Below are 23369 nucleotides of genomic sequence, written 5' to 3'. Positions count from 1 at the left end.
AGTCTTCTTGGTGAAATGGAGAAGTGATGTGATAAGAGGTAAGAGCAAGTAAGCAGGGGGGCGCTTACACATAAAGGGTGTTAAAAGATAAAGACAAAAATCATTTGATGTGGCGGTGATGGAGTTAGTGGAGGGACATGTTCAAAGAGATCAACCAGGAAGATGATTTTAGTAACTGCATCTGAATGGACCTGAAAGGAGTGAAGATGGGAGATGAAGAGGCCCTAAGATCTGGTCATGGCCTGGATGTATAGGGCTAGATGGAGGGGAGAGTCAGTAATACCACCCAGTTTACAAGTATTATTAACTGGGTAGATCATGATGTTGTTAGTAAAGGAGAAAAAAGGAAGTAGGGAGGAATGTGGTACACGGTTTTGGCCATGCTAAATTTAAGTTGATGACAAGACATCCAGCCTCATGCAGAGATACAGAACTGGATGGAGGGAGACAGGTTTGTATTGGAGAGGTAGATTTGTGAGTCATTGGCAGAGAAGACAGTTGAAACCATTTGAGAAGATGAGATCGCACTGAGAGTGAGCGTGGATGGACAAGAGGAGGAAGTCAAGGGCAGATCTCTCAGGACCACCATGAAAAGTGGAAGAGAAGAGAAGGACCCACTGAAAGAGACACCGAAGAAGTGGTCACACATCCGAGAGAAGAACAGAGCTGTGAAAGCCAAAAGAGGATGAAGTTTCAAGGAGGAAATCATCATAAATGATTTTAAAAAGTAGGTTGAGAGGTTAAGGAGGATGAGTATGGTGTATAGATCCTGAGAACTGGCCAAGAGGGGGCAGAGACCTTGGTGAGAGCAGTTTCAGCAAAGTGAAGAGGGTGGAAAACAGATTAGAGGGGATTCAAGGTTGGAGATGGAGGCGTTGAACTTCAGGCAATGGTTGTAGGTAGTGCACTCAGCGAATTCAGAGGTGACTGGGAGATGATGAGACAGTAGTTGGAGAAGAAGGTGGGGTCAAGGGTATCCTTTTTAAAGGATACATATCATATATAGAAAAATCAGCACCTATATTAGAAGTTTAGCTAAACTGAACGCAACATTCAAAACAGAAAACAAAAGCTGTTTTCAAAAACAAAGCTGAAGAGAAATTAAACATCTTAATCAAATTATCTGAAAACAAACAAAAACTAAAATACAAAAGTATTTCCTGAAAAAAAGCTATTAAAGGGATACTGCCAACTTAAAAAAACCCACTTGTCTGATTTAAAAAAAAACAACTTTACTTGTTACAGCCAAGATTACTGTGTTTATAAAACACCAAATTTAACAGAAGAACTAGGTGGAATGTGTAGTAATACCTCAAACTAACTTTTTTTTTTTAAATAAACTGAGTACATTTTAACGATGTATCTATACCTGAATCAACTTCAGCACTCTTTTGATGAAAACAGCCTCTCTTTAATTATACATAGAAAAGAGGGCAATATTTACAGTGAATCAGTAGATTAAAAAAACCAAAACCCTCTAAGTTTATCTTAAGAGGGATCTGTTTTTGAAACAACACTTTTTCAAGAAGCCTCCTGTATATGGTACAAGCAAGTTGCAAGCTAAAAAACGTATAGGTCATCTGATGCATATAGATACTAAGAAATGTGACAGAGTGGATTGTTCCTAGTGAGCTGCTTATTCAAAACAAATACTTTCTGTACCTGTCAGCTGTATATCCTCTTTCCTGCCATTGTTCTCCTCCTTTCCTACAACTTGCTGTTGAGCAGCCAGTGCAGTGAGCTGTGCAGACTGTTTAATTAGGGAGACCCGGTAGAAATAATTTCTCCAAAACACCTCCTCCTTTACACTAAAGAAAAACACAAATATAGGTTTTTATGACTACATAGCTTTAACGATTACATTTGATTTGTGGAAAGTTTACAGTTCGTCGCAAGCAAGGTAGAAAAAACGGAGACACTGAAAGCTACTGTAGTCAAAGCTAGTGTCATGGCTTACAGGAGTAAGGGCAGAGTTTTGTTTCCACCTTCTCAAGTGTCTGGAGTACTCGGAAGTGTAACCAAAGCTTTGAATTCCCTGACATATGGATACACAGTTTAAAAAAACCACCACTACAAGAGTCTCCCGCCTCTTAAGTTACTGTTGCATATTTACCACTTAAAATGGAGTTAACAGTGTATTTTCTTAGGAAAAAAGATTAGCATAATAAACAAGCTGATGTACATTAATTATCTTCAAAAGACCATACTACCAACTCCTACTTTTCAGTGAGGCAAAACAAAACCACATGAATCCCAGCTCTAGTCTTGGCTTATCTCCCCTCTCCAAAGTCTCATCCCCTTTGATAAGGTACAACCACTTTGCCTGGGCTGGGCTACTAGTGGGATCAGAGCTCTACTAGCTTTGTGGAGAGCAGCAGATCTAGGATAAAAGGAGTACTATTTGCTCCCTCTGTACAGCACTGCTCCCTCATGGTGTTGCACCAACAGACATGGTGTCTTACATTTTTTTCTTGCTTGTTGAATTTATATTACAAAGTTTAAAACCGTTTTCAAGGTATGCTTTAGTTACACCTAAAGTAGCTGCAACATGCAATATTCTCTGTGCATCAGCTGCGTAAAGCAGTCCTTAACTAAAGGTCCAAACCTACATACATCGCTAAAGTCAATGGAATGTCTCATAAAAAGCAAGCACTTACAAAATTGTGTCCCTATGATACTAAATGCCCTAGAGTGAGCTGGATGTAACCAATGTTCCCTCTAATTTTTTCCATCCATGTGCGGAATTAATTTTATGTGCACCAATATCAAGGTAATATGTGGATGTGCGCCACCAGTAGAAACAAAAAACCTAGATATAAAATCACCCTCACATATTATATAGTATAGTTTAACCCAACTGTATTTTTCATTAATGGTAAGGTAGCAATTTAAACAAGGGCCAAAGTTTGGGCTCCTCACTTAAGCAGAAAGCCCATGGGAGTTTTGGTTAACTAACAATGGCAGAATTTGGCCCTAGAAGAGTTGAATACTTTCAAAAATCTACAATCAGCAGCATATTTAAACCTGGAGTGTCACCTTCAAGTTCAACACATTTAAAAATTCAGTCCACCTGCTGTTTGGCAACATCAAATGTTCACTGTCAGTTTGAAAACAAAATATCTGGAGTATAATTGTGCAGTGAAGTACTGGTACACAGTATTCTATTAACGTGAAATCTGCAAACAAAATCCAAATCTTTATGTACAAGCTTCATAGCCGAGACTGCTAGAAAAGCATAAAATCTGAAAATTTGAATCACTTCTTTAAAGTGAAAAAGAAACCACGGAGTACTTAAGGCGCCACAAGTACTCCGCCTTTTAATTTTTTTTTTTTTTTTTGCTGATACAGACTAACACAGCTACTATTCTGAAACCTGTTCTTTAAAGTGAGTTACACACAGAGGCATATATTTGAAAGGAAATTACTCCAGTACTAACAGCAGAACATACACCGTTAAAGTGTTCTCCTCATATTAAAAAATACATAGTACATTTATATTCAAAAGGAGAAAATTACCTGATTCTAACACAGTGGATTGTGAAACTATATGGATCTTACAGAAATGCAGTATTGATTGTTACATTACCTCAGTGGGTTGCTATTTCTACACATTGAACTGATGGTCAGCATTTGCCAACTTATTCAGCACCTCAAAATTCATGGAAGTTTTTGCAACAGGAGTTAGCATACAATGAAGGATCAAAATAGATTAATAACAAATCCCTTTATTTAGGAAGCGTTTTCCGCAAAGTTTAAAGATTCAAAATCAAACAACGTACATACCCACAAAGATCAGGCTTTCCCTGCAAAAATTCATAAGAAATCACTTTCTTTGGATTTCTTTTATCTAGACTCTTGAAGATTATCTACAGGTAGCCTTTAATTAGTTTCCAAGTAAAAACTTGCAACTGGGGCATCTTCAGTTTTTTTTTTCCTTTTAATTCTTCATCTTTTTTTTTTTTAAAAAAAACCCCTAATTACATGATTTTAAAAAAGCACAGACTTGTGCCTCTAAAATCTACACAGAAAATAACTGCTGTTTTTTTGGAGACACAACAGTTGATTAATCATTTCTTTTTTACGCTATGTTGCAGCCAAACTCCTGATAGAGTGGTCTGATTGATTTATAGCAACATTTTTTTTAAAAGGACTGATAACAACTTGGATGTCTCGCTAAGGAATTGCATGAGCTTTCCAACAACAACAACAAAAAAAGGGAAGGAAGGGGGTTGAAGGAACAATGCAGTGTCCAGAGTTGAAGTGTAATTAAAATTTTGCTTTAAAAAAATCATCCCTAGGTATTTCAGCGCCCTCCCTCCACTTCTGCAGAGTGCATACAGCATCGGTAGCCCAGATTCAGACCCATGCCTTTGTGCCCAGAGAAGCTGCCCCTTCTCTCCCCAGCCCCAATATTCCTGAGCCCAGGTTTCACAGTGCGGATTCCCTCGTGTGCCAATCACACCCTTGCCTGGTGTGTTGAAACAGAACCAGAAGTTGCTGGTGCTACTCACTTGCGGTTGCAGCTGCACTAAGCACAGCCCAGGCAGCTCAGCTGCTTGTCTCCAGGGCCCTTGGTTACCGCCCTGAACTCCCAACCACTTCGCAGCCATTCACAACACCAAGCCTCTGCTCTTGTCGGTTCCTTCCGTGCGAGGGGTGGGGAGAGCAGGAGATAAGATCATCCCCATCCTGGCAATGCAGCACTGCCCAGGGGAGCAGGATGGGGAGGGTGTTATGCAATAATCAGAGGGCAGGGTGCTGTGCAACGGCTCTGCAAGTACTGGGGCAGGGCGGGTATGGGTGCCCGCCTGGTACTGAGCCTACCTGCTGCAGGGAGAGGTGCGCCACCGCTGCTCCCTCCCCATCAGCCAGGGTGGCTGGCACTGCCCGGTTCCCCTCCAGCTGCCCGGCCCCGGCCACCCCCCACTCGACAGCAACCCCTGCCGCTGTTCTTCAGTCCTGCCCCGCTCCCTCCCTCCGTCGCTGAGGATGTGCGCCCCTGCCCGGCACTTGATGGAGTGCTGCACGGCCCCACAGCTTAGAGGGAACACAGGATGTAACACAATAATAGGCAAAGTATTCCACATGAGATGCTCCTTTAAAAAAAGGGAGGAGGAAGGGGAACTTGAGTGGGAAAAACAACTGAGAATGTTTGTGTATTATAGGCAAAGCTGGCTGCATTATGGATAAAATTGTCCAACACTACCCATTGTAAGACCCTGTTTCAATTACATATAACTTTGCCAAACTAACTGTTTCGACTGAAATTTTCCATACTGGATGTCAGCTCAGGCTGAACTTTTTGGGAAAGTTTCAGACAAAATGGCTCAGCTGTTTCTTAGAATGAGCTTAGGGAAAAAGTACTTTTTGCAATGTTAAAAAAACACAACGTTTTCCACTGAGAAGCTCTAGAGTCCCCCATGTTTTGCAGCAGGGACTTAAAATATGGTAGGGGATGGCATTTGTGTCAGGGATGTGCCTTTTGCTGTTCCTCTAAAAATCCATCTGAATTTGGCAAAGTTACAAGCCTTTGAAAACTGTCATTTTGCACATGCTAAGTACAGACTTGTTAGCGCTTCAGAGCTAAAACCTTCAACCAATCCATCTGCATTGACCATGCTCCAGCTATGTGTGACCAGACTGGAAATGTGCTCTCCCCCACAGAGCAACTCGGTATACTCCAGCCCCGGGATGGAAGGGTTCAGCAAGACTTCCCTTGAAATTGTAGCTCTGGCTTCTGCATGCCATGCACTGGAATGGAGAGCAGGGAGATTCTCTCCTGTGTCTCAAGGACACCTCTCACCCCCACCCACAGCACTGAAGAGGAAGGTACCTGGCTTGAACGCAGAGAGGACAAGAGCCAGACAATGTGGGGTGGGGTGGAGTGGAGATAAGATTGGGACTTTTTAGGCATGGAGACTGGGAATTGGAGCCAGGGAGATAAATGGCGTACAGAGATTGGAAAAGGGAGCTGAAGAGACTGGAACTGATTGGGCAAGATTAGGACTGGGAACCAGTATGGTGTGGGAGAACAGGAAGATGGAGAACAGATCTGATGAGGAACTAGGGTGCCCTGGACAAGCAGCTAGGGGATGCGTGTGCTGAGGGGATAAGGGAGGGAAGGGGGGGCTGAAATTGGATCAGGAGCCTGAGAGCTGCGTGGGAGCTGAGCTGGGCTTGACAATAAGACTGGGAATATGGGTGGAGAGACTGGGACTCAGATGCAGAGTATCCAGTGGGAGACTTGCTGGGAAAGACAATCAGAACTGGGATGAAAAAAGTGTGAGGAGGAGACCGGAACAAGGAGCTGGGGTAGAAAAGAGACAGGACTGGAACAAGTTGGAGGGGATGGGACAGAAGGGGTTAAGCTTAGGGGAAACAAACCAAAGGGTCTGTAACCCCTAGAGGACATTCCCTCCTTCATTCCTCCAGGAATGAAATCCAAGATTCTAGAGTCTTGCTATTCTTCACACTCAGCAAATATCTGTGAAATCCACTGGCAAAGTGTCTCATCTCCAGGTAGTGCTGGTCCACATAGGGGAGGACAACTTACTACTGCTATCAGTTACTTTGTTAACTCAAGTGGCAGAGGTCTGTGTGGTACATCTAAAGGTTCCAACCTGCTGATGAATCATTGGGATGTTAATATGGTGCCACTTCTATTTTTTCAGTTTGCTTTTATGAAAACTAAGAAATTACACACAATCCCTTCACCCCATGTTAAAAGAACATAAAGGTTACTAAATCAAGCCCTCAAAAATTAGGAAATGCCAGAATTAAAGTGCCTGTGAAACCTTAATTTGCCTCCCCTTGTGCATATAAAATATGATACATTTTTCAATTACATGATCATATACTACTTTCCCCCACAGGAATTCTGCCTCAGTCAGTGGACAGGATGGATGGTGCTGTGTGGATAATCAGATTTGTGTAGTAAAGACAACTGTTGTCTGTAAGACCCCTGCCTCGTATATACCAGAAGTTGGAAAGTGTGTAGTGAATGAGGCAGGGAACTGCAGGAAGATAAAGTATGGTCTCACACTTAAGGAAGTTGAATGCTGCCCTGAAGAACTTGGATTCTATCTCTGCCTCCACCAAAGAGCTGAGCACTCAGAGCTGCAATTTAAGTAAATGGGAGCTGTGCTTTGAACATATTCAGTGCTAAGTAATACTAAGTATTCTGAAAAATCAGATCATAGATGTCTCAAATTGGGAACCCTGAATTAGTGGATACATTTGATGTTTATCTCTATGCCTCGGCCCTATTTTACAGATGGGGATAATAGGCACTAACCACATAGAGGTGTTGTGAAAAATAAATGAATTAATGTTTGTGAAACACTGATACTATAGTGAAGAGCACCATAGAAAAGTCTATCAGGAAATTAATAATTCTGTCATCAGAGCAGGGTTTGAATAGTATGCAATAAATAAATCGTAAGACCACACCACTGAGGAGACAATGAGGAGAAAGCAAAATAATGAATAGCTAGCTGCTCATTAATTGAGCGTTGCTCATCCTGTGCACTGAATGATGCAGGGGTCTCTGTGGGGGAGGGAAATATAGTCTTTAATTACACGATCACAAACTATTGTAATGTATTCATACAAGGGGGCTGTTCCCCGTGCTGATTAGGCCTCAACAGGAGTATTGTGTCCAGTTCTGAGCACCACATTTCAGGAAAGATGTGGACAAATTGGAGAAAGTCCAGAGAGGAGCAACAAAAATGATTAAAGATCTAGAAAACATAACCTACGAGCCAAGATTGAAAAAAAAATGGGTTTAGTCTAGAAAAGAGAAGACTGACAGGGGACATAACAGTTTTCAAGTACATAAAAGGTTATTATAAGGAGGGGGGAGAAAAATTGTTCTTAATCGCTGAGGATAGGACAAGAAGCAATGGGCTTAAATTGCAGCAAGAGAGATTTAGGTTGGACATTAGGAAAAACTTCTTAACTGTTAGGCTGGTTAAGCACTGGAATAAATTGCCTAGGGAGGTTGTGAAATCTCCATCACTGGAGATTTTTAAGAGCAGGTTGGACAAACACCTGTCAGGGATGGTCTAGATAATACTTAGTCCTGCCATGACTGCATGGGACTGGACTAGATGACCTCTCAAGGTCCCTTCCAGTCCGATGATTCTATAAATGTAGGTTGCACAAGCAACCTTAATTCTGGCATTTCCTATCTTTTGAGTCCTTGACTTTACAATCTTAATAATGTTATTTTAATGTACTTTGTGCATGTGTGTAATTATAAAGAATTCAAGCACAAGAACAAAACAAGCACAAGAACAATAACAAAAGTTTCCGCAATCTGGAATAACAAATCTTTCTATAAAATGAACTTTGGCTTTTGCTATTTTTATTAATTTTATTAATTTGGAGCTGGTCACATTCAAAGTAGTAAATTGATTGGAAGTTGTAGTAGAGCCTTAATCTGGTGTAACCAGGAAAAACTGGTGCTTAAATTGAGAGAAATAAGTATTTCACATTCTGCATGGTTCTAAGCAAACAATGTAAAACAAAGCTGGTTGTTAAAAAACAAAAGCAAACAATAAGACAACACATGGAATGAGAGAGAGAATACCAAGAGCTATTCTGAAAGAGCAAGGGAATCTTGACCACCTATACTTTAAAGGGCCTATGCCAAGTTATCTCACCTCTGTGGAAATAACTCAAAACATTAAGGAGAGTCAAGAGCCTAAAGCACCTAATAAATCAGGAAAAGAAGAACTACACAAAAGAGAACTTCTAACTATTTGTTTATAACAATCTATAACTGCGTGAGTATTTTTTATTCTCAAAGAAAAAAGTTTTGAACAATTCAAATTTTATACTAAAGTAATAAATAACAGTCTAAGATGATAAAAGCCAGAGATGGAAATGTAAAGTGAAGGAGTCTCTCTCTTTAATATAGTAGGTGATTAAATTGAAGAAATAGCTACAATTAAAAATACCTTGGTAAAAATAGGAATATTTGCATTGTATTGACTGGATATTTTCTTTAAAAAGTTTTAATACCAGTATTCCTTATTTATGGACCAACATAAAATGCATGCTTATATTTCATTCACAAAATTCCATGTATGCAAGACAAGCTATGTATAACTTATATTTATTAAAAACAACATGTGCAGCAAAAGGAATCAAAAGGGAAAGCTGAGGGAGGTGGAGAGGGAAGATGAATAATTTAGGGAAGTTAAGGTTAGAAATTAAAAGACAAATTAAGAGAGTGACAGTACACAAATATAATCAGAAATTGCTTACTGTTTAGGGACAAGATCAAATCTCATCCTGTTCAGGAGCTCATCTTCTTGTAGCATTACCATAGCGATGGGGTACATCTGGTCAAAGTCAAAGTTAAACTGAACACCTGCTGGTGGGTCACGCAGAAAGTTTCGCCTGTCCTTTGAAGAACATGCTACAGTTATTAACTGACATCAGAGGAACTATATCACGTTTGACATACCAGACCATCTCACATTTCTTTAGCATCACAGCCATGTAACTTTCTGTTAAAGACAAAAGTGTAAATAGGAGGATACATTTTTCCATCTCTGTTTTGGCCCAGAAGTTGCTTCAGGCATGTGACTGGTAACCAGACAAACATCATGCTGTATCTAAATTTTGTATGCATATACACAATGTAGTCTAATTTTTTGATAAGTGATGAAATTACTGAAGGTACAGTAACTCCTCGCTTAATGTTGTAGTTATGTTCCTGAAAAATGTGACTAAGTGAAATGATAATAAGCGAATTCAATTTCCCCATAAGAATTAATGTAAATGGGGGGGGTTAGGTTCCAGTGAAATTTTTTTTCACCAGACAAAAAAAACTATATATATATATAAAAATAAAATACACACACACAAAGTTTTAAACAAACAATTTAATACTGTACACAGCAATGATGATTGTGAAGCTTGGTTGAGGTGGTGAAGTTAGAGGGTGGAAGAGGGTGGGATATTTCCCAGGGAATGCCTTACTGCTAAATGATGAACTAGCATTCGGCTGAGCCCTCAAGGGTTAAACACATTGTTGTTAATGTAGCCTCACACTCTACAAGGCAGCACGAATGCAGGGAGGGGAGACAGCATGGCAGACAGACACACACACACACATACTGTGTGAGTGTGTGAGAGAGAGAGAGAGATGCGCATTGCCCTTCAAGTACACTGACACCACACTAAGTACATTGCCTTTAAAAAGAGTAGGACGTTGAGACAGCAGCTGCGGCCAGCTCTCTGTCCTGAGCCCTGTTGTGCCTCCTCCCTGTTCTATATGGAGAATGGGTAAGCAGGGAGCAGGAGTCGGGGGGAGGGGGACACCCTGACATTAGTCCCCCTCTTACTCCCTCCCCTGCACAGCAAGCAGGAGGCTCCCGGGAGCAGCTCCAAGGCAGAGGGCAGGAGCAGCACATGGCAGTGGGGGGAGGGACAGCTGTACTGCCAGCATTTGATAGCCTTCTGGGTGGCTGCTGCACAGGTAACTGAGGGGAGCGGGGAGCTGATGGGGGGCTGCAGGTCCACCCTGGTTCCAAGCCCCCACCAGCTAGCTGCAACGGGCTGCTCTTCCTGCAAGCAGTGGACAAAGCAAGCGGCTGCCAAACAATGTTATAAGGGAGCATTGCACAACTTTAAATGAGCATGTTCCCCAATTGATCAGCAATGTAACAACGAAACAACGTTAACTGGGACGACTTTAAGTGAGGAATTACTGAATATGTTTTAATCAAAATAAAAGACAGCTTTAACAACAAACAAGAAACTTACTGCTGATAAGGCCAAGATTTGTTGTTGAATTGTTTCTTCTTCATTGCTATCTACCCAAGGAGGCACTGCTGCTTCTGTCATTAAAGAGGAAAAAATAATTCAAGTTTTATTATATTTAAATACAAAAATATTTATACTAAGACAGAGCAACACACAATGCCAGAAAGATAGCTGAGCCCCTGGAGTCCCTGTGTTGCTGTCACCCAGCTGAAAAATTAAACGGAAACAGGACATCTTTAAAACAAATTGTTTCAGAACTGTTTCAGAGTAACAGCCGTGTTAGTCTGTATTCGCAAAAAGAAAAGGAGTACTTGTGGCACCTTAGAGACTAACCAATTTATTTGAGCATGAGCTTTCGTGAGCTACAGCTCACTGCAAAAAGAAAAGGAGTACTTGTGGCACCTTAGAGACTAACCAATTTATTTGAGCATGAGCTTTCGTGAGCTGTAGCTCACGAAAGCTCATGCTCAAATAAATTGGTTAGTCTCTAAGGTGCCACAAGTACTCCTTTTCTTTTTGCAGTGAGCTGTAGCTCACGAAAGCTCATGCTCAAATAAATTGGTTAGTCTCTAAGGTGCCACAAGTACTCCTTTTCTTTTTTCAGAACTGTGCTCACTTTAGTATATTAGTTTAATTTCTGGTTTTTTTACAACAGATCTCAAGGTATAGCAGATGAGTTATGGGAATGAGTCTGCTTATTAGAGCTGGTCAAAAAAAGAAAACAATTCAGCAAGAATTATTTTCAATCAACATTTTATTACTTCTTCAAAAATGTTCTAGGCCAGGACTACTGCTAATAGCTCGATCAATATAGCACTGTGGTGCATAATTGGCTGAACTGTACAACAGTCCTTTTGATAAAGAATGCTTTCTGTCAGTTTCCCACTGGAAAAAAGTATATTGTACAACCTATTCTCTGTTGAAAATAATTAATGCACAATTATATGACAATATACATTGTAAAATACATGTTATAAGATTAATTTGACAAAAATATTTTAGAAGAGATTTAAAAGATTATAGTTAAAATAGAAATGGTTATGGTTAGCATTCATGAATACAAATTGTGCTGATATACTTTAACAATAGCCCATATTTCTGTTTTTGGAATAATACATATATGAATCGATTTCCAAATGCCCAACCTTCACTTTTTTTGGGCACCGGGGGGGGAGTGGGGGTGGGCAGGGGAAGGAATACAAAAAAATTAGATTCACCAAAATAAGAGGGTGTATTTTATAATGCTTAATGCTAATTTATAGATTTACTTTAAAATGTTCAGAGAAGTTCAAAGGGTAGTCCAAAAGCGAGTGTAAGTTTGGGGAGGATACACTGTACTACTCATACATAAAGTAAAGATTAAATCTCTAGGTGTGAATATAAATGCATACTTAACATAGTATCTAATAATATACATTAATAACGGCAAACAGTATGACAAACTTCAGCATGATCCATTTGAAACCATCAACATATTCAAGGTTAAAAAGAGATCTATGTCAAAATGCAATACACTTTTCTATCCAGCCTAACCAATGACCTAACCAATGCAGGGACAAATTCTGCCTGTCTTACTTGCATAAGCAGACCCAGTGATCTCACTCTTTAATAGGCAGCAGGTTTAAAATAAACATAAGGAAGTAATTCATACAATGCACAATCAATCTGTTGAACTTGTTGCCATGGAACATTGTAAACACCAAAAGCATAACCATGTCCAAAAAGAATTACAGAAGTTCATGAAAGACTTAGCCAAGATGGTCAGGGATGCAACCCCATGCTCTGGGTGTCCTTGAATCTCTGACTGACAGAAACTGTGACTGGCCGACAAGGGATGGTTCACTCAATAATAACACTGTTCTTTTTATTCCCTCTGAAGCATCTGGTACTGACCACTATTAGAAAACAGGATACTGGGCTAGATGAACCACTACTCTAACCCGATATGGCCATTCTTATCTAACCATACATAGATGCATAACCCAAGAAGGATTTGGATCACAGATAATTTACAAACCTTAGAGAAAGCAATTTTCCCCAGAACAATAAGTAGAGCACATCCCACAGAGAAACTAATGAAATGCTAGAGTGGCACCCACACTGTATGTTATTCATTCCATCTAGTAACGTGTTTCAGGGCTAGTAGAGAGCTCAAGTGACAGGCAATCAGAATGCCTGCCTCCTCACAAAATATAACAACCTGAGGTTCAAAATAAGTCATAAGAGATCAATCCCATTGATTTTCAATTATTATAGTTAAATATGTTTGCTGAATTTAGTAGAAAATGCTGGATTAGCTGTATAGTTAACTTGTTTTAGCTAAGTTTCAACTAGTGATCCCTTATCTCTTCCCAAAAATGCACTTACTGAAATCCTGATATACAACTATTGTGCATTATATAAAATTTCCATGGGTCATTTTTTTTGTCACAAGGATTAGGTTTAATCCTACTGAGACTGAGCTGATCTATGTAGCTTTCATCAAAATTTAGTGAAACGTGTTAGTTATCTTTAGTCAAAGACCTACATTTAATAATAAATATTCAATACCTGACTTTTTTGTGTGCTTTTCTTGAACAAATTTCTCTTGTTCCTTCTGAAAGTCTCCAATAATTGTCTATAAGAAAAGGTAAATTCACTTAAAGAATGAAAAGAAATGGAATATGTTACAGAGTTGTCTAATAACATTCAGAGAGTAAATAATTTGAAATACATTTCAACTTAACATGACATTTTAGTTATACTTGAGGCCTTACTCTTTTGCAAGTTAGCTAAGCGAGAAGACATCATACTAATTGTTCAGCCCCTTACCCCTTAACTGCACCCAAAACTCAGTTTTCTCTTTAAGAGCTGAAACTCGTGTGTATGGTCCTCCAAAGCGATATGCATATTTTACCAACTTTGAAAAATAAATTTCATGAAAGTGTACTGTGCACATGCAATATGTTATTTTCTTATCCACTTAAGTACACACAATGCATAGATTCCCTGAACATCTGCATATTTAAATAAAGTATTTTAAAGTGCTTTAAAAAGTATTACCCATTCAAACACACCCGGATCATATTTTAAAAGAAGAGAGGGGAAATTAAATGCAGGGAATAAAAAAATCAAACACAATGTTGCAGTTAAGATTTTACAAGTCACCAAATTCAAAACGTAGGGTTCCCAAAGCAAACACTAGAATTTGGCAGAGAAACTGTGCTTACCTAATAGAGTCATACTTCCACTCTGTGACATTTAATAATTTTCAGTAATCAAGGAATTATTCAATGTCCTGCATTAAATCTAGATTATCAAGAATTTACTGTATTGTAAATTAATGTTAAAACTGAAAAAAAACCCTGAGAAGTCTCATAGTAGAGCTAGGAGCATGATTCATGCTCTGTGAAATGAACCTTACTATGAAAGTCTTAAGGATTTCAATCTATTTAATTTAGTCAAGAGAAAGTTAAGAGGCAACTTGATCACAGTCTAAGTACCAACACAGAGAGAAGATATCCAACCCTAGCAGGCTGTTTAAGTCTACCAGACAAAGGCATAAAAAGTTCTAATGTCAGGAAGCTGAAGTCAGAAAAATATGAACTGCTAATAAGATGCAAATTTTAATATTCAGGTTCTTAACTAATGGAACATATTACCAAGGGATGAGGTAATTTTTCCATCATTTGGAGTCTTTAAATCATGCCTTTCTAAAAGATATGTTCTTGCTCGTTCACCAATATTTGGGCTTGATGCAGATACCAATGGTAGAAATTCTATGGGCTGTGTTATATAGATGGATCACAATGGACCCTTCTGGCCTTAAAATCTATTGGTTTATGAATCTATTAACACCAGTAAATACATAGTACTTCATATGCTCAGTGGGCAAAGTTCTGGATACTGAGAACTATAACTGGATTTCCTGGTTTTTCTGTGTAAAATTTCAGCCATAATTGGGAATTAATGTAATTGATTTAATGTAGCCTCACAAGAGAATGGCATATTAGGCCTAAGAAACCAGCTTCTGAAACCATCTATGGATAGATAATTTTCTAGGAAAGTTACAATCTACAAAGTTCTGATTCTCAACTCCCAGTGGCATTTAAAAGGCAGGTTGGATAGCTGCTTTCCCTCTTCCCAGTCAATTAAGTTCAAGATTACAGTCAGGTCCCCAGACAGTGATTCTCAGCTAAATTCCCCAAAAGGCCTCCATCCCTCAAAACACTCCAGCCTTGGGGCCAGAGTGAATCTTGCTGACTGTTTGAGGCGTGACTCAATCTTTAAATTAAGGAAGCAAGTAACTTTAGTTGTTTTTAATCTTGAAATGTGAATGCAAAGTAGTATAAGGAGCAGGGAGGGTTATCATAAAAGATGTATGATTTCATTTTTACTGGCAGAGAAGAGGTCAGGGAATTTCATCCTTTAGTCATAACATCTTCAAGTGGGGTAAGAAAGAAATCTAAGGTTTTAAAGGGAAGATTTTTTTTTTTCAGTGTAATTGTTATCAATAAACCCACCATTAATTACACTGCTTCTTGACGCCATCTCCCCCCAAAATGAAGTAATTCACTATTGTATTTCTCAGTCTCTCTCTTCATTTGTATTTTTAGAGTTTTTTCCTCTTCCTCCATCATTCCTTTATTTCTGTAGAATCTGTGTTTTTACTGAGAGGGTTACACAAGTTCTTTCTGCATCTCTTACTCTCAGTTATCCAGGCCCTGCACCGTATCATACCTCCTTGTGGGCCAGAGTTGGATGCTGCTCTATTAGTGAATCCAGTGGAGAAGCAAGGCATCAGGCTACAATGCGAGACCTTTCTTGCCAACCCAAAACACCACACAGACCAAAGTATGCACTGCTTCAAATCATTCAGAGCAGTACCTTCCTCCTTTTGCTAGTCTCTCCATTTTCCCATTTGAATGCATCTTTTCCCTTTCTAACACCCTTCTTCTCTTACTGCCCACTCCCCAACCCCATACATGCCTGTGCCATTCTTATATATCCTGCTTTCCAGATGATACTTCCAAATACAGTACACATTTTTTTCCTTTTTATTTGAAAAAGTTTTATGACTTTAAGTTCATGAATAGTAAACTATGTCCCAGACAGTTCTCCTGACATACCCAAGGCCTAGCTTAATAGTTACTTTTGCATGCAGTTCTACAGTTACTGAAATTTCCTTCATGGTATCTATGGTATCATCACAAAAGAGTGAATCAATATGTCCAGCATCATAGTGACAACATATTTTTCAAAGGACAGAAACTCACAAGAAGCCATTGGCAGACTACAATTAAAATAAAAACATTTCACAAAATAATTATGGAAGTTGTGTAAGAACACAATCAAGCTTACAGGTACAGTACTGTAAGAAATGCAAGAAAATGGTAGTATTCTCATTTACACTATAACAATATGTTACACAAATAAAATGACAGAAGCACTGAAATAAACAAGAGATATGAATGGAAGCCTGTACTTCTCATGCCCAAAAGACAAGATACAGCAATAGAAAACATATTATAAAATTCTCATCATAGACAGTAATAAATAAAGAAAAACTCTAGTTAAAAATTTCAGAACAACCCTTTCATACACAGATCAGAGGATAATTTAAAAGAAAATCCTAAATCATATAAATGTCAGAAAACAGACACAGATATTCATGCCACCTGAAGTTTATGATCACAGAAAGGCTTGAAAAACAGATAAGAGATTATGGTGTATATTTTCCTATGTTGTAATCAGAGTCTATTTTCTTTGTTTCCTTCCATTGTTTTCTCCACCCTCTTCTATAGTTCCTGTCCCTTTGTTACTCTGTTACTACAAAGAGTTCACCACATACACCCACTTATATGCAACCATTCACAAAACTCAGTCTCATTTACCCTTTTTCCCAGGATTTGAAAAGTTTACCAGATGAATAATAATATAGGTTGGGCTGGTATCACAGCCTATTATTAAGGCTGCCCAATACTGTTTCAGTTGCTTATAATGTTGCCAAAATGTAGTCGTTCAGACTGTAATTTTCATGATGGGTGTCTATCCCAGATTCAATTTTTGTGGAAAATTTCAACCGATATGGTCTAGCCATTTCCAACAATAAGGCTAAGGAAAAATATATTGTTGTGCCCTTGTTAAAAAATTCTGACAACCTTTTCTTTGAAAAGTTCTAGGGTCTTCGTGCTTTGGAACAGGGACTTAAAATTGGGCATTGGGTGGCCGTTGTGTCAGGGATGTACCTTTCGCCATCCGTCCGAAAAGCTACTCAAATTTGGCCAACTTATAAACCTCTGAAAAATCTTAGTTTGCACATGCTCAAAAGAGATTTACATTATAGCTTCTTAATTCCCCAAAGATTCTATCTGCACTGAGCTGGACTTTTCCTGAAATTGCAGCTCTGAGCTGCTAAGGACCATGCCAGATCCAGGAACCTGAACTGAAAACAAGAAGTCCGTTTGTTCTGTGCTCTCAATGATACACACACATACATATACACACACACTGCCTAAGTAGTGCGGAGGAGGAAGCAGCCCAATTCAAATGCAGAGGGGACAAGAACCAGACATCCAGAGAAGGAAAAGGGAACAGATTGAGACAAGGAGTCTGGGGAAGCAGAGGGAAGACAGAAACTGAGATTGGGGGCAGTTGAAAGGAAGGATGAGGGGAGACAGCTCTGATGCAAAGCTGGGATGCAAGTGGAGAACTAGAATTGGCTGGACAAAGACAGGTACAAGGAGCTGGGACACAGACTGGATGAGAAGCCCAGGGAGGGAGATTGTAGCTAGGAGATAACTAGAGGGCGGGTTATGGGAGAAAGATTGGATGATGAGCTGGTAGGGGGTTGGAACTGGTTGGGCTAGGATACTGGCGACAAGGAGCCAGGAGGATGAGGCTAGGACTTGTTGGGCAAGAAGATTGGAATGAGAAACCTGAGGAGCAGAGACTGGGATTGGCTAGGTGAGGAGACTGGGATAGGGATGAAATGCCAAGGGTGGAGAAAAGACAGGACTGGAACACAAACAGGATGGAGGTGATGCGACAGTAGGTATCAGGGCTGCGGGAATGGGCAGAAGAGTGTGCCTCCTGAACCTGGAGCAGAACCCAAGATTTGAGTCTCACCATTCCCTCTGGAGACAGCAAATATCTATAAAACCCACTAGAAAAGTGTCCCATCCCATTCCCTTGTAATGCACAGAGAACAACACCTACTATTGCTATCAGCTACTCTGTTAGCTCAAATGGAAGAGGTCTATGTGGTGGATCTAGAGCAGGGGTCGGCAACCTTTCCGAAGTGGTGTGCTGAGTCTTCATTTATTCACTTTAATTTAAGGTTTCACGTGCCAGTAATACATTTTTAACATTTTTCAGAAGGTCTCTCTCTCTATAAGTCTATAGATTATATAACTAAACTATTGTTGTATGTAAAGTAAACAAGGTTTTCAAAATGTTTAAGAAGTTTCATTTAAAATTAAATTAAAATGTTGATCTTACGCTGCTGGCCTGCTCAGCTGGCTGCCAGCTTGGGGTTCCGTTCACCTAAGTCGGCAGCAGGCTGAGCGGGGCCTGTGGCCAGGACCCTGGCTGGCAAGGGGCTGGCGGCCAGAAACCCAGACCGGCAGCAGGCTGAGCAGGACTGGCAGCCGGGACCCCAGACTGGCAGGGCGCTGAGCGGCTCAGCCCGCTGCCACTCAGCCCGCTGCCAGTCTGGGATCCCGGCCCTGCCCACATAGAGTGGGTACCTACCTTCTCCCTGGTTCTAGCCCATTCTCTTCCTCTCTCTCTGCACTGAGCTGAGGGTGGGATTGCACTGAGCACAGAGCTGGGGTGTAGGGTCTGGCCAGGAGCTAGAATGAGGGAGGGGGGCTCAGGGTTGGGGGTGGAGTGCTTACCTGGGCAGCTCCCATTTGGTGCAAGGGGTGCAGATGGGAATGTGGGGTGGTGGTGCAGGAGCTCCCGTTTGGTACTCAGGGTGGGGGTGGGAATGTGGGTGGTGCAAGAGTCAGGACATGGGGTGTGTGAGGAGGGTGCAGGAGTCAGGGAAAGGGGTGTGGGGGGGCTGGGTATGCATGGGGGTGCTGGAGTTAGGGCTGGGGTCATGGGGGGGTGCAGGAGTCAGGGCAGAGGGCTGGGGTGTGTATGGGGGGGGGTGCAGGGGTCAGGGCAGAGGGCTGGGAGGGTATGTGGGGAGGTGCAGGGGTCAGGGCAGAGGCAGCAGGGAGGGGCAGGAACTCAGTATGCTGGGGGAAGAGGTTGGGGAGGAGGGAGCTTGTCTGCTTTGCAGCAGCAGCTGCCAGGACCAAGCTTCTTCACCCTGCGGGGGTGAGGGGGGCGGGGAGGAGAGGGGAAGAAGAGCAGGCCGGGGCAGGCAGGAGTTTTAACGGCACGCTGCTGCCTGCCAGGGTCTTGGCCTGGGTTCGGCAGCAGGCTGAGCGGGGCCAGTGGCTGGGACTCGGCAGGTAGCTGCGTGCCATTAAAAATTGGCTCGTGTGCCATCTTTGGCAAGCGTGCCATAGGTTGCTGAGCCCGATCTAGAGGTTCCAACCCTGCTGGTGAACCATTAGATGGCAATACGATGCCACAGGATGGAATCTGTTTTTCAGTTTACTTTTTTAAAATAAAAATAAACTAGCTATATTAAAAGAATATTAAGATTGCAAAGTCCAGCACTCAAGAGTTAAGAAATGTCAGAATTAAAGTTGCTTGTGTGCAGTAAATAAAACCTAGGGCCACACACTGAACAATGAGGAGAAAACAAAAGATTGAGTAGCTGCTTATTAAGTGAGCATCACCCAATAATGTAACAGTGTTTTGTAATACTTATATAAATTAACCGGTCATGTTTATATTGTAATGCTTTGATAGTTAATACATAAATAAAAAATATTAAAACGATCTTACAGTTAAGATTGCTATAGTGATAACATTTTTGTGAGAGAGATTTTCATTAATAGCGTTCCTTGAAATGCCCATTCTGTATAAACACTTCAGTCAGATAAAACAAATTTTGTTTAGCTATTTATTCAAGAAATATATGAAATCAGCCCTAAAAATCTGCAATTTTAAAAACCAGTTTTGGGGGTTTGTCTAAGGCAGACCATTTTGCAGGCCCAGACACTCTATACAGATGCTGATGAACAGTATTTGAAATAAAGCAGATACTAGGAGTACATTACAGATCAGTTTCACATAATGCAGAAAAAATACCTTATCAATGATGGTATCAATTTTCCCTTCTTCTACAGACTTCTTTATATTTTGTGCTGTTTCAGCAACCGATTCAGATATCTTTTTTGTAGCAGCAGTCGCAAAATTGAAGAGATAATCTTTCACAAATGAAGAGATTAGAGTTGTAAATATTTTGTTATATCGAATTCTTTAGTTATATTTTCTTCTTTGCTTGTACATTTTTAGACACCTAATCTGAAAGTCATGTTTATAACAAAAGTTCTAAAACAGAATTGCTTAAACTGGCTTCTTAGTACTCTAGAAGGCCTTTTTGCAGGTGAACTATATATTTCTATCCTTTTTTAAATTCTTCTCCCTTAGGGATGGAACTGTATGTTTGGCCAAAACTTTTTTTTTTTTTTAAAACTGATAAGCTATTACACATCTGAAGCTCTTTTTCATTTAATGAGACATTCATCTTGTTCTTTGGGCTTCTAGACACTACCACAATTTAAATAATATTCAGACAAACCATGAAGAAGCCACTAGCCTTTAAACGTGTGACAAACAACAACTTAATATCGAGGTATCTTGAAATGATGTAGGATTAGTTTATTTTTTCAGATACTATGTGTATGGTACCATGTAAATATCTAGAGACATAGATTTAGTAGGTGTAAAGTTTTCTGTAGTCTTCCTAGTGATTCAGTATATCTGATGCCAATAAATTGGTACAATTTAACACTGATAATACTCAGATTTTATGCAGAAGTCATTTTAAATCTAAGTTAAGTGGTGCATATCAAAAGAGGAATAATTGAGAATATGATTTAGAACCCAGGGGACATCAGAAGAGAGGAGTGAAACATTTCAATCATTCCAGGAAGGTCAAGCTGAAACTTTAAAAACTGTTGACTTTCAGAAACAACTGGCACTTCAGGTATTGCCACTCTTTCTGCCAAAAAGAATACCTAAGCTTTTTTTCCTTTCTAGAACTTCAGGTCTACAAGACAATCTGAATTTCATGAATATTAACTTAATACTTTTTTTTAAAAAGCTATAACTTTTATCCTCACTATCATATACAAAACAGTGGGTTGTTCTTCTTAACTTTTTGTGTCAGGGTAAACAGAACAGGAAGAGTGAGCTGGAATCGGAAACAGATGATACTGACTAACCCAGATGTTTGGCTCGACCACACATAAATTGCTAAAAGTTTTTAGGAATACTGTGAAACAGATCCTTGCCCTTTTTTGCTGGTGAAAACCACCAAAGACCGATGTCTGCTACTAATGGACATCATCAACTCCTTCTGAGAAATGACACTGCTAATGCTCCTGAAATATTCAATAGTCCATCCAATCTTTAAAAAAAACACACTCAATGAAGATGACTTCTCCAAACACTTTCCTATGTCTAACCTCTATTCCTAAGAAAAGCCACCGAGAAAACAGCGACAACAAAGCTCTAGCACATGGTATCTGTTACCCTGGATGATTTACAATTAGGATTCAAACTGTGATGTGTACAGGAACAAAATGGGACTTTCCTCATGACAATGGATGTAAAAATAAACTCATGTGACAGTTGTTAATCATGTCATTTATGCATCCCAGGAAGGATGCTTAGATACCATGGCTATCAATGCAGTATAAGAGCCTAATTAGATAGGACATACGATTGCTATCTATTTAACATTATTGAACCTCTCCACAAGTTATGACGTAATCTATCAAAATGTACTACTGATCCACCACTTACATATGTAGCAACATCAAACAGGTGTCAACGCCTAGTGATAATCAACTAAAATTCATTTTGGCCAAGACAAATAATTCTAGTCAGAATTTATACACCAGAATTAGCTGGGTCACTGACCTCCCCTTTCCATCAAAGGCAACTGCCCCTCCAACTGTCAAAGTAGTACAAAACCTCAAGTTTTTTATAATAGCTGAGAAGGCCACACAGAATCAGATGAAAAATGTCTTTTATTCCACTTTCAGATTACTATGCAACATTGCTCTCAATGATCTGGTTTGCTCTCATTGAATTATTATATTCACTAAATCTGGGTCTAACGGTGGCAGCAGTAGAGAGGCTACAGCTCTTTTAGAAAATGTGATAATTCATTTCTGCAATAGGACAGGCCATCACAAGAACATCAGCCCATATTTGTCCTTCCACTGGCTACCAATTTTCTTCCATTGAAAATTCAAAGCCACCTATGCTTTAGGACCCAGCTATATCAGAACAACCAATCAAGACATCTACACTACTCTAGCACAATGCAGTTCACAAAGCCCACAGCAAAACATGAAATTTAGGAACAAATCATTCTTGTTAAATGGGGGTTGGCTGCAGAAATGGGTTCTGAAAGAGAGCAGACGAATTCCAAAGTTTCAGAGGATACTGTAAACCCTGCTCTTTGATAATGCTTCCCCACCACAACCAAGTTAATGGGGAATAGAGCCTTCTGTGTTTTATCCATTCAGAGTGTACAGGAAAGCAAACCTCCCAAATGTTATCTGATTATAGCTTTACTTATTCAGAGGAGACATCAATAAAATAAAATGCCATAGTTTGGTGTACTATACAAAACTTTTCATGCAAAAATTTTATTGCACTTCATAAACTACACTATATTATTTTCTATGCACACATCACTTCTCCCACCAACTGACACGAATACAACAGGTGTTTAAAGGAACACTATCAATCTAGCCACGCCTCTGTCTGATGAAAACAGCTTACTTAAAGCTCACTATAACTGAAAGATTAGCGAGAATACTTGAAAAAAATATTTTCAGTTTATTTTTACTTCAGAGAGCAGTTCATATAGTCAGTCTCTCATAGGAACAGTGGAAATAACCACACTGAAAAAGTAGAGAAATGTGCCACTGGAACTTTGGGGTAAGGTTCGTATCCAAAACTACTTTTTTTAAAAAAATTTGTGCCATGATTTCAAATTTTGTGGTGTCCCTTGAACAGTGCACAGTGACATTACAGAATTGTTAAGAACACCTCCATCCCATACATTCTATTGTTATTGTTTTGATAACTAAATTATTGACATCAGAAACACAGAAACTTGGAGCTGAGACAATAGAATGACACCTAATTTTCAGCTTCTAACTTTATTTGCATGAATGTCTCTTGAAAGTCCTGGTTAGGGTGAAAGAGATACAGAAGAGGTCCAAATTTGTAAAATGCAGAACAATACATGTCAACTGGGTACATATCATAAACCTATGCCACAATTATATCACAGAATGTAATTCATATATGATTTGCAAAGCCTAGGCAAGTGAAAGAGATGACTAGAGTCTCTCGAGAGGTAAAGCCTGAGGATTGAAGAGCTTTAGCCCTGTCTTCACTTGGGCAGGTGGGGAATGGGGAGATATTTTTAATTAAGTCAGCTAAGACGACCTGAAACACCACTC

At 39.8% G+C, this 23369-nt stretch overlaps 1 protein-coding gene across 1 annotated transcript in view; it reads right to left on the bottom strand.

Moving 5' to 3' along the window:
* Positions 1-23369, bottom strand: part of SYAP1 (synapse associated protein 1) — a 35704-nt gene that overhangs the window by 10591 nt on the left and 1744 nt on the right. The window contains exons 2-6 of the mRNA XM_084617601.1: positions 19969-20087; positions 13327-13393; positions 10777-10850; positions 9271-9410; positions 1663-1808 (exon numbers count right to left, since the gene is read on the bottom strand). Coding sequence (XP_084473727.1) covers positions 1663-1808; positions 9271-9410; positions 10777-10850; positions 13327-13393; positions 19969-20087 — 546 coding nt within the window. The remainder of the gene's footprint in view (positions 1-1662; positions 1809-9270; positions 9411-10776; positions 10851-13326; positions 13394-19968; positions 20088-23369) is intronic.

Source organism: Lepidochelys olivacea (genome assembly GCF_965140295.1).
Source record: "Lepidochelys olivacea isolate rLepOli2 genome assembly, chromosome: 1".
Classification (NCBI taxonomy): Eukaryota; Metazoa; Chordata; order Testudines; family Cheloniidae; genus Lepidochelys; species Lepidochelys olivacea.
The sequence above is the reverse complement of the archived record's forward strand: the minus strand, read 5'-3'. Positions and strand labels throughout refer to the sequence as shown.